Source organism: Seriola lalandi, unplaced genomic scaffold, assembly GCF_002814215.2.
Source record: "Seriola lalandi dorsalis isolate HSWRI2012SDOR001 ecotype SW California unplaced genomic scaffold, Sedor1 jcf7180002054522, whole genome shotgun sequence".
NCBI classification, from domain to species: Eukaryota; Metazoa; Chordata; class Actinopteri; order Carangiformes; family Carangidae; genus Seriola; species Seriola lalandi.
Window position 1 is genome coordinate 735,728 of NW_019525075.1, and position 14,705 is coordinate 750,432.

General features: G+C 40.5%; 3 protein-coding genes across 3 annotated transcripts; all 3 read right to left on the bottom strand.

Moving 5' to 3' along the window:
- Positions 1–317: 317 nt before the first annotated feature.
- cishb (cytokine inducible SH2-containing protein b) lies at positions 318–2,706 on the bottom strand. Its single transcript, XM_023414216.2, has 3 exons — positions 2,466–2,706; positions 1,507–1,663; positions 318–997 (listed from the first exon to the last, which is right to left on the bottom strand). The coding sequence occupies exons 2-3, from the start codon at positions 1,643–1,645 to the stop codon at positions 492–494; spliced, it is 645 nt and encodes a 214-aa protein (XP_023269984.1). The 5' UTR covers positions 1,646–1,663; positions 2,466–2,706; the 3' UTR covers positions 318–491.
- Positions 2,707–4,012: 1,306 nt separating this feature from the next.
- Positions 4,013–9,814, bottom strand: twf2b (twinfilin actin-binding protein 2b). Its single transcript, XM_087176019.1, has 11 exons — positions 9,593–9,814; positions 8,669–8,746; positions 8,389–8,567; positions 7,485–7,580; positions 7,291–7,395; positions 7,178–7,192; positions 7,043–7,084; positions 6,806–6,931; positions 6,516–6,666; positions 5,479–5,600; positions 4,013–5,275 (listed from the first exon to the last, which is right to left on the bottom strand). The coding sequence occupies exons 1-11, from the start codon at positions 9,615–9,617 to the stop codon at positions 5,108–5,110; spliced, it is 1,107 nt and encodes a 368-aa protein (XP_087032145.1). The 5' UTR covers positions 9,618–9,814; the 3' UTR covers positions 4,013–5,107.
- A 1,316-nt stretch (positions 9,815–11,130) lies between these two features.
- Positions 11,131–14,262, bottom strand: LOC111660802 (WD repeat-containing protein 82-like). The gene is made up of 9 exons (XM_023414206.2): positions 13,866–14,262; positions 13,521–13,621; positions 13,329–13,395; positions 12,815–12,914; positions 12,277–12,393; positions 12,001–12,156; positions 11,814–11,883; positions 11,579–11,721; positions 11,131–11,483 (listed from the first exon to the last, which is right to left on the bottom strand). The coding sequence occupies exons 1-9, from the start codon at positions 14,024–14,026 to the stop codon at positions 11,451–11,453; spliced, it is 948 nt and encodes a 315-aa protein (XP_023269974.1). The 5' UTR covers positions 14,027–14,262; the 3' UTR covers positions 11,131–11,450.
- Between the last annotated feature and the right edge of the window lie 443 nt (positions 14,263–14,705).

Sequence of the window (14,705 nt, forward strand, 5' to 3'; positions counted from 1 at the left end):
GGAAAAAAAAAAGAAAGAGGAGAAAAACAAAAAGATGAAAACCCAAATTATTTGAATTGTTATGTCTGCTGGAACAGTTTGAGCTGCTTTGTTGAAGACACAGTTGAGGCCACTGACCTAACATCATGCTAAAAACCAGTACGTCTCTCTTTTCTTACTAAATGGGGCAAGTAAAGATTAAAAAAAACAAAAGCTTACGTATTGGCATTGTAGAAATAAAATGGATTCACAGAAGCTGAAACATATAAAAATATTAAAGATATTATTCTGGAGAACAACAGTAGCACTGTAATAAGACTGAGCTCATTCATGAGCGCTGATGTTGCACTGAGGTTTATTGTACTTGAAACATTACAATATTCTCCCTCTGGGCCAGTCTCTGCTGCCCGGGGGGCCAAACTGTCCCAGAGTCACAGTGTGTGTGGTCATGGAGTGTGACCCTGAGCCATGTGTTCAGTCTCTGTGTCCTGTGTCTAAAGGGGCAGAGACTCTTATATGTGGAAAGGGTAGTCCTGCAAGTAGCGCAGCAGAGGCTTTGGGAGTGGCAGCTGGTCTGTGCAGCTTGTGTGTCTGTTGATAGTGAGGCGGGCCAGATGCTGCAAAGAAGGGAAGGCCTCTGGTTTGTGTAAGGGGTGCATCAACTTTAGAGGAACTCCGCTGTCTTTAGCCACGTGCCTGGCAGGGTCGGTCTTTGTTTTGGGGTGGATGTCATTAGATGCCTGTTCCTGTGGTGTGTGGCCTGAGCTTTTGTAGTGCTGTATGAGACTGAGAACATCTGGGAAGGACTGCAGGTGAGATAGACCAGGGGAGATGGAGTCCAGCCAGAAACAGCCCCTGCTGTACTCTATTCGTACACTCGTGGGTCCACAGCGGGTCTTCACTGACAGGGCCAGCATATACTGAGGGTGACTGCTATCCCGCACCAGGAACGTACCTTCAGACTTTGTCAGGAGAGCTTCCCGAGCTTCACTTGCGGAGATGGAACCCCAGTACCATCCTGGAAAAAGAGAGACGGTTTGAATTTTTAAAGTTTTTTATTTCTATATTTTATTTATTTATTTATTTCTATTTTCATTCCATACATTTAGATCTGGTGAATATAGCCATTTAAATAGTGTTTGGGTGAGGTTAGATTTCTACCTAGAAAACACCCTCAAATTCTTATGACAAGAATCACTTTATTTATAAAAGCCACAACATGTTCAGCTGTTCATGCTTCTTCAGTGTCTCAAATGTGTGGTGTAGCTGCCTTTTAAATAGCAAACACACAGGTGATTCTCATCAGCGTGCGCTAAATAGCTCTGGCACCTGGCAAGGCAGTCAAAGACATGACGATGAGCATCCAGCGTTGGAACAAGAAAGAAGGAAAATGTTGGATTTGTTCTGTGGACCCACCGTCTCCCTTTACACATGTCAACAGGTATTCCAACTATTACTAGTTACCACAGTTACACCACTAAAACATCATCTCTACACGTTTGCATTAGAAGTTAAAGGAGGGTGTACCTGAGGTCTGTAGATACTGGAAGGTGGTGGTGATGTAGCTGGGGTCCTCTGCTTGGTCCCAGGGGGGAGGAGAAGGATGTGGGCAGCATGAGCCTCCTTGCTCCTCATGATGGAAAATGGTCACCGCCCGGGCAACCATTTCAGACTGACAGTAGACCTGATGAAATAAGGTTCATGTCATGGAGCATTAAGAAAATTTACAGCGGGGTGTCAAATAAGATTCTTGTGTCAAGTTTATGCTGTGTTCTGTTCAGTTTGCACTATTTTATTTGTGATATCGTCATAATAATTGTGACAAAAATGAGAAAACAAGCTCAAAACCATACAGACAAATAAACTAAAAACTAATAGTAAAAAGGATAACAGACAATAATTTGTGAAGATTTGGACAAATGGGCGTGGTTGAGGGTTGGGTGAATGTGATTAAAAAGAAGAAAATTACAATAATTTTTAAAAAACTAGGCTATAAAATATCTCATTATTAAAGGTCTGTATAGACTCAGAGTCTTAAAACTACTCAGGCATTAGTATGTTGTATCGTTTACACTACATTTCCTTAAGAAGATGTTAGAATAAATTTGATTTTGAAACCATAAGTAAAAGATATATTTATGTCAGTTTATTTGTATATTTGTTTTAATTCCCATTAGTTGTTACTAGCACAGCAGCTACTCTTGCTGGAGTGCATAGAAAAAAATATCACTACAATTTCATTTCAAGCAAAAGTAAAATAAAAGTAATGTTAATTTTATTATCATTATATATATATATGTATATGTATATATGTGTGTATATATATATATATATATATATATATATATATATATATATATGCATAATCCATACAATAATTATATAAAATTATGTATACGGCACCAGTATATGATATTATATAACAATACTACATCATACATACTGCAAGAAAATTGCTTTAACTACCCAGTCTGCGTTTATCTCACCTTAAATCCAGCAAGATCATAAGGATTGCGGCCAGTTTAAAAAACAGTCCAGCGCATAATCCATCAAATTCTCAGAGTATAGAATTAAATATCATGAGCGAGAAGTCTCGGATTATAGCGACAATGAAAACTCCTTGTAACTATCTATTGTAAAATATCCCGTGTGTGTCCTCTGTAGGTAACAGTGTGAGCGAGGAGCGCAGTGTGTGTGCTCTTTACTCCGTGAACTAAAGGACAGAGAACAGCACAGTTCAGTTTAGATTTACGGAGGTTCCTGGAATCTGTTTCCAAGAAAGGTTTTGTGTTTCAGGCCTGCAGCCTCTCCGAGCTCCGTCAACTCACACACTGTCGACTCACACCACCTCCTGTACCGATTTCAAAATAAAACGCATTGCTGTGGCTCACATGGGACATCTATGAGGAGAGCTCAATTTCATGCTTTATAAAAGAGGATGAATAGAATTAGTATTGAAAAAATACAGTATAGATGTTACAGATAAGCTCAGAGTCCCGGGCTACACAAAGGATAGATCGCCGATGTATCATGGGGATGACATACAGTATACAGACTAATTCATGCTCACATTCACACATATCGGCAATTTTAGGGGAGATGCCACCAAGCCTGGGTGGGTATACCCAAGGTCGACGTACCTACCTGAATGCGACTGACTGCAGGGTTTTAATATAATTTTATTGTTTTGTTTCTTCCATCACATGTTGATCATTCTACACTGGCAGTTTATAGCCTTTTAAATTGAAGGCAAATACCTTGACTTCCGGTAATGTTTGTGTTACTGCTGTCTGCCTTGATGCCGCTGCTGCCAGTAATGTTTTTAAAGCGTTCATGTGCACTGGAATGGAAATACCGCCTTATAACCATTATACTGTATATGTGAACTATTATATGTGTATTATATTTATATGACTTTTTTTTTTTTGCTCACATGCATTTGCTTTATGTTAGACAGTACATCACAAACACTAACACATGTTAATATCCAGTCACTATCTCCAGGCTCCACAGAATGGTCTGAACAAAATGTTTTCAGCCACTGATTATATGTTGTTATATTATCATGAAGAACATTCCCTTGTAGTTCAAATGGCTGATTTGTTTTCCGGGAAATGAACTGAACTGTGTCATGTCAGAAGTCAGTATGCCTTCAAAACGTCATCAGGTTCATCATCACCCACCCCACAGTTCCCATGCACAGAGATAATGACCACTTGAAAACTGCCATTCAGCTCTGCACTGCGTTTCCAAGAAAAAATGTTCACATCAACCGTCTTTCCCTGTGAGGTATGAAAGCAGCAGAACGCACAGCTGAAGGCTTCTGAGTACAGAGCCTTCCTGGAAAACACACAACAAATTGACCTCTACTACTGAGCCGTGATCCCTGCTGCTGCTGGTCTGCGTGACTATAGGATATCACTCGCACACACGCACACACGCGCGCGCGCACGCACACACGCACGCACAAAGTCAGAGAGAGAGAGAGAGAGAGAGAGAGAGAGACTGTAATGACGCGGCAAACACGGGGAAATAAAGAAAATATTTTATTGTAGGTGTCCATGTAAAACAACAGCCTTCACCTGAATGTAGTCAAACCTCGATTGTGTGACTGGAGAAGGCAACTGTAAAAGTGACGGGGAGGATGAATTTACATGTGGTAAAGAGTGAACCACAGGCACAGCATAGGCCTGTACCTATGCAGTATAAAGGATAATCCACCCTAAAATAGAAATTTCATTGTCATTCCAAATGATCTTGAATAACTGAATCAATATTAAAGATCAATGAAGCAAGTAACTAATTCCCAAAGTGGAGAGCAGAGACAGGAGGGACAACTCAGATGGGAAATATTGTCGTCAACTTTGAATGAAATTGGCAAATGTAAGTAAATTCAGAAAATAAAAAGCATCATCACCATCGTCATCATCGTAGATATAATGTATCAGCTTGTTCAAATTCTTTTATTGAAGCCTTATTAATGTTCACAGACTGACACTGTCAAATCTAAGACTCCATGTTTTTATGGGTGTGCCATTATGTCAAATAGACATGTTCAAGATTTTGTGTGCATCCTTTTATACACAGTTTTCTCAAATTCCACCTGACATATTTAGTATCTTTGGAAACAGTTGGATCAAAACCAGAATTTAAAACAAACTTCTGTGGATCTGAACAAAGTTTGGCTGCACAGCAGGAGTTTGAAATGACTGATACACTGTTGGATCGAATGGGTTTAAGAAGATAAACAAGACTGTAGATTTTTATCCCTCAAAGTATTGACACTTTTTCATGTGGACTGATATTTAGTTTTATTTTTTGATGAACTGAAATATATCAATCAGCCATCAACTGTGTTCAATTCTAACTCAGTGTGGACGGTATTTTGATGAGAATTTAGTATCTCGGCTATCACTTTAAAATGGTCCCATTTATATCACCACAGGATAACATATGAATGAATTCTGCTTTATGATGGATCTAGTTTTTCTTTATCTTCAGAGTGAAATATATGATCTTGAGTAAAAATAAAGAAGGAGTGGCTAGAAGCTAAACAGTCAAATAACAAGTCAATTCATAGATATCGGGTGGGTTTGCTTGTGTGCTTGAACATGTGTGTGTATAGTGTCTAACTTTCTTCCCCGTTCTCCCCCGCACCCTTGATGAGGCGTTTGTTGCCCCTCTTGCCTCCTGGTCCACGCGGCTTGGCAAAGGCCTGCTTTAAGGTGTGCTCCATCGGGTGGACCTCCTCGTACAGGAAGTCTTCTGTCAGGCCATCACCGCTGTCTATCTCCATCTATGCACACACACACACACACACACGCACACACACACAGTAATACAGACACATATAAAGTGTGTACACAGATGAATCACTCTTTTCAATATCATGATTCCTAATGGTCATAATCTATAATCTTCGACAGTTCATAGGTAAATTATGGTGACTTTGTGTGTAGGTCATTCGGTCATGCTGTGGGTGATTTTATTGACCTGTACCTTTTTGGTGACCTCCAGCTGGTAGTCTCTCTCCACCTCATCCAGTAGCCTGTTCTTACAGCTGGAGTACAACATCCTTTCCTTGATACTACAGGTGTACCCAGGCATCGAATAAATGAACACTGGAAGAGGCAGGAAGTCGTCAGTTAAGCAGATAATATTTGCTGCGTCACTGGGTCAGTTTATAACTTTCATTTCTGCTGTTAAAGCGCAGAAGCACACAATCAATTAGGCGTGAGGGTTTGAATTGCCCAACAGTAGCTGTTTTGAAATCAATGTGAGTAACTACATATGGTCACTATGAAACGGGAGATGAACATATAGTGTCTGAAAGCTGCTATTAATTCGTTTTTGGCCACATTTCTGAATGTGATGAATGTAAGACCAACATTTACTTTCCTTTTTTAGCTCTCTATGCTCTCTTGAGGGCAACATCTGATGCTTAAAGCTACTAAATGTTCACCAGGCAATCGCTAACTCTGTCTGTGTCTGCTGTTTGGTGCGGGGCATGGAGCATACAGTGGAAGTTTTAGAGAGAAACAATAAGCTGAAAGACACTAAAACACTCTGTAGAGATGAGGGGAGCATCGCATTGAGAGTGAACTCTTTCTCATGACTCATAGACATTTGGTCCATTGTTAATATAAAATTACTGATTAGTGCAGCTTCAAGCTCAGGGTTGGGACCTCACATAACAAGGAGGCGAGGTAATGGGAGTCTCAAGGAAGTAGACATTGCAAATTCATTGCTGCATTACTGCATTTAGTCAAGAAAAAACCTCGCTTGGATTAAAATCTCTTTTACTGAGAAATGTTTTGATGAAAATAAAACAAATTAGACTTTTGATATAATAAGTTGGTATAATAATTCCTATAAAATTCACATGGATCTCCCTCCAGTCTCTTGAAAATAAGGAGCTAAATGACAGAACTTAATATCTCCATATGATACTTGATAAGCAGAGAATTTGATGTTACTTTCCATCTCTGCCTTAGCCCACCTCTGCACTCACACCTACAGTGAGACTGAGTACTGACCCAGCGCCTCCTGCAGCTGGCCCTGGTGGGAATGTCTGAAGATGAAGAAGTGGTATCTGGGTGTGTCTGTGGGGATCCTGTAGGGAAGCTCGTGGGTCGCTGTAGGTTTGGTGTGAACCAGCTCAATGGTCTCTTTCTCTACATCCAGCCTCTGCGACACAACGTATACAAACAAGCTTTGTTCAGGGGTCAAGTCATGCACAGCCAATTTCACTGCATTTCACTGACAAACACTGCTACATAGTTTGTTTCAAAAATAGATCTTTTTTTACACTTCTGTAAGGGCTCACCAGCTGTATGTAGTTGATGCGTTTTTGCTTGAGTTGCTGCAGAGCTTGTTTGGCCTCTTCTTGTAACGGGAATGCAAGACCCTGAAGAGTCTGTGCCCTTTTGTCTAAGCCAAACTCCATTGTAACCTGCAGGATTGAAAAAAGAATTTTCAAAAATCTTTTCTGACTTCTCTTAACATAAAACAATATAACTACTTGAGCAAAAGAATGTATGTCCGTGCAAAGGAGCGAACAAACCCTCGCTCGTGCGGTTGGAGTCCCAATTCGTCTACGTTCATCCTGTGGGCGTAAGAGACAGTTTTAAAATCTGCTCTCCTCTCTCGTCTTCATGCACGCACACTTGAATTTGTATAAGGAGGAAATTCTATACACCCATACAACTTTATCCTGTGGGAAAAATGTAGAAGCAGACAGGGTGAGTACACATAATATACATAACATATTAAGCATGCGTATTAAGACAGTTGATGTTGTTTAGACTTGACCTCCGTGACTTTAATTCGTTGTAATTCCTGCTCGGCTGCTGTGAGAGGAGCCGGAGAGGAGCAGGAGGACATGTGTCGCAGGTAACCCTGGAAGCACAGGTCCTCCTGCAAACAGAGACACACCAACAGGAAGGTATTTAATGAACAAAAAGAAAATTCACAGAACAGTTTTCATACTGGAAGATTTTACTCACCTCGACTGTGCCGAACATTTCGTCTTTAATATGACCTCCCCCAAACTCTTTCTTCAGTGTGGCACGAGTTGCTGCGTACATCATCTTTTGCCTCACCTGGAGGGCGGCACCACACACAGGACATAAAGAGCTTCAAACATGGTTATTATATGATGTTCATTACTTTGGATTTTTATGGTCATCTGTTTTTATTTTGGTTTTAGCATTTTTGTGTGTTGGTTTGAGTGCGGCTTTGGTAGTTTATAAATGAGTGACTGATTGATTGTACACTCTTATATAGAGGCCTATTCTATTGTACATGTTTTGTTGAGTAGCTTTTATTTAATTTCTGATCTGATTATTGTGTATTTAGTAGTAATTATAATTTAAAACAGGTTCGGTGTAATACCATGTAAACAATGTCTTAATTTACCCCCCCAAAAATTTCAAGAAATAGCAAAGGAATCACCTCATATGTTGATCTTTTGGTTAAATTTCTGTTTCAGTCAATGGGCTGGCAAATTTGTTGCAGCGTGAGGCTTTCATTAGAGCATCCAAAGAAAAAAGAAAAAGAAGTGAACGATACATGATGATTTTTTTGCTTTTTCTTCTGACGCAGAGCACCCAACAGAACTTCAGGGTACACCTTTCCTCATAAGAAGCATGTTAAAAAATATATAATGAACTCTTTTCCCATATCCACAGCCTAATCCTGAAGCTGTGTTTGTTTTGGTTTTGTCTACACATAAAACAATAATCTTAAAATGTTCCTTATTATGTAATTATAGTTTCACAAACACAAAATTTCATTTAAAGCTATTTAACTGGGTCTGGGTTTTAGCCTTAAACCTTAGTTTACAATATCGTTGCAGTGCTTTGAAATGACTAAATTTGAAACAGTCATGATGTGGATCTCGAGACATACTGGTGATTGGTCAGGTGACCAGGCGATGAAGATCCACTCGTATCCCTGTGCATTCTGGGAATCCAGACGATAGAGGATGTAGCACGGCTCCTGAGGCGTGAGCAGAGGAAGCAGGGAGTGATCATAGTCTTTGTCCCAGCTGTGTGCAGGCTCCCTGTATGAATCGAGCACCAACTCCTCTGCAGACAAAATGTCCATCAGTAAACTCACCTCAGGATTTAGAATGAGCCAGTCAAAAGCTTAATGATCCTTTTGAATATGAGACACATCTAATGTTTACCATTTCTGATGACAATCTTCATTATTCTGATGGCACCTCCCCTCGCTCGGGCCAGAAACTCTTTCAGCTCAGATGTTGCTAAAGTAATCAGATATAAGGCAGACAAGTCAAAACTGAGGATGGGGGGTTGAAAGCAAGTGAGACAGAGTTGGTTAAGTAAGAACCTGAGACTCCACTTCAGGGAGAAAATTTGATCCACTGCCAGATACTCACGCTATCACCTAACGTGCCTCAGATGGGGACAAGTAAACGAAATAATCGCTGAGAAATCGGAGAGTTACGGATACACCTCACCATTCACCAGTTTTCAAACCCCGCGAGGTCAGTTTGGTACCGAAACCTAGATTTAGCTCTTTGTTGAACCCCCTCCTTCTCTCTCACCATGGTTACCAAACACGGCGGTCTCATAAATGATGGAAGATCAAGTGAGAAAGGTGAGAGAGGTATGCTTCCGCCAACCTGTCCCCCTACGCTCCAATTACCAAATGCCATAACACACATATATACGTAACTCTTAAACTACCCATAAATGCCTGTAGCTGCTAAATATCACAATTACTGGTATCACAACATAGAAACACAGACATTTTGTTTTACTGTGAATCAGGTGTATACAGACTTAAAATGTCAAAGATGTGTGGCTTTTACAGTCCACGATTATTTATATCCACAGCAGGTAAATGAAGTAGGTGAAGTTAAGTGACCACATCAGGATGAACTTAAAATCCCTTTTTTTGGGGAAAAACATTATGATGAGTGAGATTATGATGATGCATTATTTGCAATGGCATTGATCAAAGGCTAAAAAGATTTTTTTTTTTTTTTAAAAAAGCACCAAAACTGCATGTGGAAACAATTTGGAGATACTAGACTAATACAGTTTTTTCTTTAAAGAATATTTACAAAAAAAAGTAAAGAACTCACCATTAATTCCAGTTTGGTGTGACATCTTTTGGCAGTCAGTTTTCACCGCTTCACACTCCTCTCATGCAAGAAGGACCAGGTCCAGGTCTCCGTGTCCTCGCTCTTCTTGCTCAGCAGGTATGTTGCCTCTCCACTGATGGACAGACAGATGGACCCACGCGCACCAGTGACATAAACGCCTCGAGGGTGACTCGGGAGATTCCTAACACTTGAAATACAATCTGCGGAACTGTGGCTGACGAGCAATAACGTGCCTGTCAGTGGATATGCCACCCTAACCACTGATCTAAAACTCTTTGCGTATCGATGACCACAACTTAAAAAAAAAAAAAAAGCCTTGGTGGGGGTGCGTCTCCCAGGTCACACACTGTCCTGTTCTGCAGTGCAATGTGTGTGAGAGGTACATCATTGATCATTGCAGTATTTTCAGATGCTGCCAGTGTGCCACATGTAATGACATTTTATCACTCATTCACATAGAGTGGCCACAGCGGACGCAACCAGCATGATCTCAAATTCCAGCCATCTGGTCACTGAAACGTGACACCAAGCAAGAATCTGACCGCTACATTTCAACATCGTTACCTGGACCAAGAACGGGGTCTTTCAGGTATTTGTGCTCAGTACATCATGTGCATTTTGACGGACAAGGTTGCCGTTAAAAGCTGATGAAAAGACGAGAATGAGGAAGATACCTCAGGCAACACCTTCACACCGCTCATCCCAAAGTGTAAGTTGAAGAGCTCCAAACGTCAGGTGTGTACACTGGACGAGCACATGCAGCACTGACCACTGACAAAAACACTAACAGGGTCAGGAGCGTGGAAAGCTTGTAAGAGTCAGTGCAACAAATGCTTAAACTATCAGAACGTCTTCCTCCATCTCTCCCTCATACACACACACACACACACACACACACACACACAGAGGTTGGTGAGAGAAAGATAAGTGTGTACCTGTGAGGTTACCTGTGATGGGATCATCCATTATTCACTCAGTGGTGAGTACATAACCCAAGCATCTATACATTATTCAAGAGAGCCCCCCCCCCCCCCCCCCCCTACTTCAGAAAGACAGACTTTATGTGAACAAAACAAGAAAAAGAAAAACACCCATTCATCAAAATGATGACATCTGCCTGTGTTTCTCTCACACTTGCATGTGTCTTCACAGATTGGTTTACTGACTGACTGTCAGTGATCGTGTCACTGTTCTGTAAACCAGTTATGATCTTGTAATTATCTAATCTTGTGATTGTTCATGTACAAAGAGCAGATTGTGGAATTTTATCAATATTGGTCTTTTCTATATTCTGTTTGGATTCTGGACCATCAGTCGAACAAAATCATCAACTGCAAGAGGAAACCTTGGGCTTTGCTTGGGCTTTCACAATTCTCTGATATTTTACAGACCAAAGCAAAATTTACTGATTAATAAAAAAAATAAAAAAATAAAAAAAACTGCATAACCATATATCAAGATGTAGGTAATGGACAAGAAAAGTAAGGATGGCAAGAAAGGAAAAAAAAAAACAGTGATACTTTTCTTAACAGTTTATTATCAAATATTTATACAATAAAAACACTGATGATTAATCTGTTAATTATATTTGAAGTTTCAAGGTATGGGGTTAAAATATTACACTGAACTGTGTAAAAAAATGTCCTTTTATGGGAGGTATTTTGTTCTGTCATAGCAGTAACGACCCTTTCAAGTTTAAAAATACTGTTGATAAAACGTTTAACATTAAACATGAAGTCATGAGGTTGTTATCAGGCCACAAAAAGGCAGTCCGACACATGAATGTATCCCTGCATCACCGCCTGACGGTAACGTGTTATACGATGACTCAATCCCACTATAAGTCATCCACACACGGGAGCCAAAAGGCCTGTTAAGAGAACAGGAGAATAAAGTAAAAATGAGCACTCTGCCCACAGCAGCTTGTCCTGCAACAGTGGATTTTAGTGTGTTTGATTGTCTCACCATGTTAGTGCAGGCGCTGGCAAACGTCATGTATCTGGGGTTGAACTGCAGAGTGTTGATGGGTCCTGGGTGTTTCCCGTCCAGCACGGCCACCTTCATCCCACTCTCTGTGCTCCAGACATGGACTCTCCCGTCCTCTGAGCCTGCACAGCAAAACACAGTTAAACACAGTCAGAACAGAGATCTTACAGGAGGGATGCCCAACTATAAAATATATAAAGCTGCGGTATTTTACCAATCATGACAAACTGTGAGTCGGGAGTGAAGCAGGCCTCCAGGGAGATGCCTCTACTGTTGTTGTAGCCCTTTAAGTGAGCAAAGACAGGGACTTTCAGTTACTTAAACCTAATTGAACTGATATACAAAGAGCTGCATTTCATTAGGGTTGTGGCAAAGTGATTTAATTACTGTAATTCTCTTACAGAAAAAGTGTGCAGCACGGATCCATTGAAAGCATTAAGGACACGGATCATCCCTCCATTTGTAGAGATGAGAATCTGTTTCCCATCGTTACTGAATTTGAGTCCAGTCCAGTCACAGACACGATTAAACCTCGTCTCAAAGGAGGCAAACGGACCCTTTTAACAGGGAAATAAACATGTGATGAATACAGTGTAAAAGCAGCAGTACAAACGACTCCCGCACTCATGCATACAGGCAAAAACACAAACCGTTAACACGCCGAATTTGTATATCACCTTGTCAAAAGCGCGAAGGTCGTACAATTTAATGGCCTGTGATTCAACCCCTGCAGCAAATATCAGCCCATCAGGGTCAAAGGAACATACAGGTTTCCCCAGTGGATTAGTCAAACCCTGAAACACAAACACACAAATAACAGCAAACAAAAGGAGTGAGAAGTTACAACAGGAAGTTTGGATTAACACCATATTTCACCCTTCCTTAATTAAGACTTGTGTTTGTGACATACATTGTTCATATTGTCTCCCCTTCCATTTAGTCCATGTTCATTAATAATATTTTACAGTACTGTGCTCTAGCTACTGTGTGTTGGTCCATCTGAGAGCGCTGATCTATATGGTTCCTAAGGCAGATCTGGGGACACCCAGTGGTCACAGGACAAATTCTTATCAAAAGGGGATCTGCATGCTATTGATACACAGTACCTTGATGTGTAACCAACAGCTATAGCAGTAGGTGTAATTACACATTTAATTAACTGCCTACAGAGAGCAGAGGAAGTGTCATTATCCAGCCTGTTCACAGATTACTCACTTGACAGTTTGGAGAGCGCAGGTCCCAGATTCGGATCGTCTTGTCCAACGAGCCTGAGATAAACGTATCATCCACTGGTGACATGGAGAGAGCAATAACCCTGAAACCATGATGTGATGAACAGTGAACTTAGAGGAAGTAAGAGACAACAACAAAAGACCGGATAGCACAAAGTGAAACTGGGAAACTACATGCTATGACAGAGGTAAACATGCTGATCAGGAATAGATTTTATGAATACAACTTTCTTCGTGTCTTTGTAAAACATTTGAGTGTAAATGCAAACATATTTTTATCAGCATATTAGGATAAGACAATTCTGACGATTTTGACAGAATTCCATTTATTAAAAAGCAAGTTGTAGTTTCTTGGTTTGATGTGATCAGAGCCACAAGGCCTAAACAGCTCTCCAGTAAACAAGTGCCTAAGCACAAACCCTACCTTCACTCTATTGTGTACACAACACTACATTTCTATTGTTCCTTTGGATGCACATGGGTCCAGGTGAACTCACCTTGCAGTGTGACCGGGGAAATACCGAATGTACTTGTTGTCAGTCAGCGACAGGTATCGTATGGTATCTACAAGACATAAAACCATTTTATTTTTCCAAAACTAAGACACCCTGTATTTGTGAGTCTATTTCCCATCGTGTTGTTATTTGGTGCTTTGTGCCACCGGCTGACAGTCAGTACTGAGTTTCTACCATCTAGTTTGTTGGAGCTGTAGACGACTGTCTGTGTATCTCCATGAGTGTAGCGGATGAGGTCCACTCCATACTTCTTGCTGAACAGAGTCCGTTCGGGTCTGAGAGAGGACAATATTCATATCTGTCAGTCATTTTGATCACCTGACAGCACAGGTAACACACATCCTATTTATCATCACCCACACATTCACATAGCCATCTTATATTGAAACAGCGGGTTTCAAACATGTGGAAATTTAATATTATTTGTATATGTTGTTAATGCATTCCAGTTTGAGCTGAGTCATGAAGTGAATTACACAGTAACAACTTGTTTCTTCACAGAATATACTGGGCCCTTACTTTCCCTCCCGGATGTCATATAACACAATGCAGTCGTCGTCGCTGCTTGATATTGCACTTTCGCCATTCGGGCTGTAGTCCACACAGTTGACTTTCTCTGAATTTTCTCTATATGTCCTGGCGACCCTGAAACTCCGAAACACGCTGTCTGTGATCTTCATGTCTGCAGCTACATATACTACATTTACTAAATACGCAGCGTAAAACCATAGAGAGGACCTCCGTTCAAAGTCTGCGAGTCATTTCTGTAGTTTCTCTGTCCTCCGCAGAGCCTTGATGAAAATTCACTCTTACAGTTTCATTAAAAACAACAAAACATTAAAATCTAAAACGATACGATGCGTCTACCTGGACTAACAACAACAACGACACATTCGGTTTATTTCACATTATCAACCAGATGGGCGGTGTTTTACAATCGCCATGGTATTCAATGGCTTCAACGGGTCAAGCGGTGTAGAGAAACGAGCGAACCAGCGGATAGAAAAAGGAAATTACAACACACCACAGGAAATTGTTGCGTTTACTGGGTCAATTCATAGATGTACTGTAGAGGCACAATAAGACCCCAGGATTTATCTTTGGTTCAAATAAGGTGCAAGAAGTTACCCTGTTAATTCAGTCATTGTAAAATATAGGTTAAATGCTGACTTTGTTCCTTCTGTCACAACACAGATGAAACCCATATCTCGTTTTAAAAACTAATTTTAATGTCTTTATGTCCCACATAAAATCCTACTTGGACCATAGACTTGGACACAGGTGAATACTACATAAACTCTAAAGCTGTGAAAAAATAGCCTCATGCATTGAATTTGACCTTTAATTTATTTTGTAGAT

Bases quoted from the DNA above. Each gene is read 5' to 3' on its own strand.
- cishb (XM_023414216.2), bottom strand. From the start codon at position 1,645: ATGGTTGCCCGGGCGGTGACCATTTTCCATCATGAGGAGCAAGGAGGC. The intron at 998-1,506 runs GTACACCCTCCT...CTCTTTTTCCAG, and splicing joins CCAGTATCTACAGACCTCAG to GATGGTACTGGGGTTCCATC.
- twf2b (XM_087176019.1), bottom strand. From the start codon at position 9,617: ATGTCACACCAAACTGGAATTAATG. The intron at 8,568-8,668 runs GTAAACATTAGA...TTTTGTCTGCAG, and splicing joins GAAGATTGTCATCAGAAATG to AGGAGTTGGTGCTCGATTCA. The intron at 6,667-6,805 runs GTGAGCCCTTAC...GTTGTGTCGCAG, and splicing joins GCATCAACTACATACAGCTG to AGGCTGGATGTAGAGAAAGA.
- LOC111660802 (XM_023414206.2), bottom strand. From the start codon at position 14,026: ATGAAGATCACAGACAGCGTGTTTCGGAGTTTCAGGGTCGCCAGGACA. The intron at 11,722-11,813 runs GTAAAATACCGC...TTTGCTGTGCAG, and splicing joins CTCACAGTTTGTCATGATTG to GCTCAGAGGACGGGAGAGTC. The intron at 11,484-11,578 runs GTGAGACAATCA...TTCTCTTAACAG, and splicing joins CCAGCGCCTGCACTAACATG to GCCTTTTGGCTCCCGTGTGT.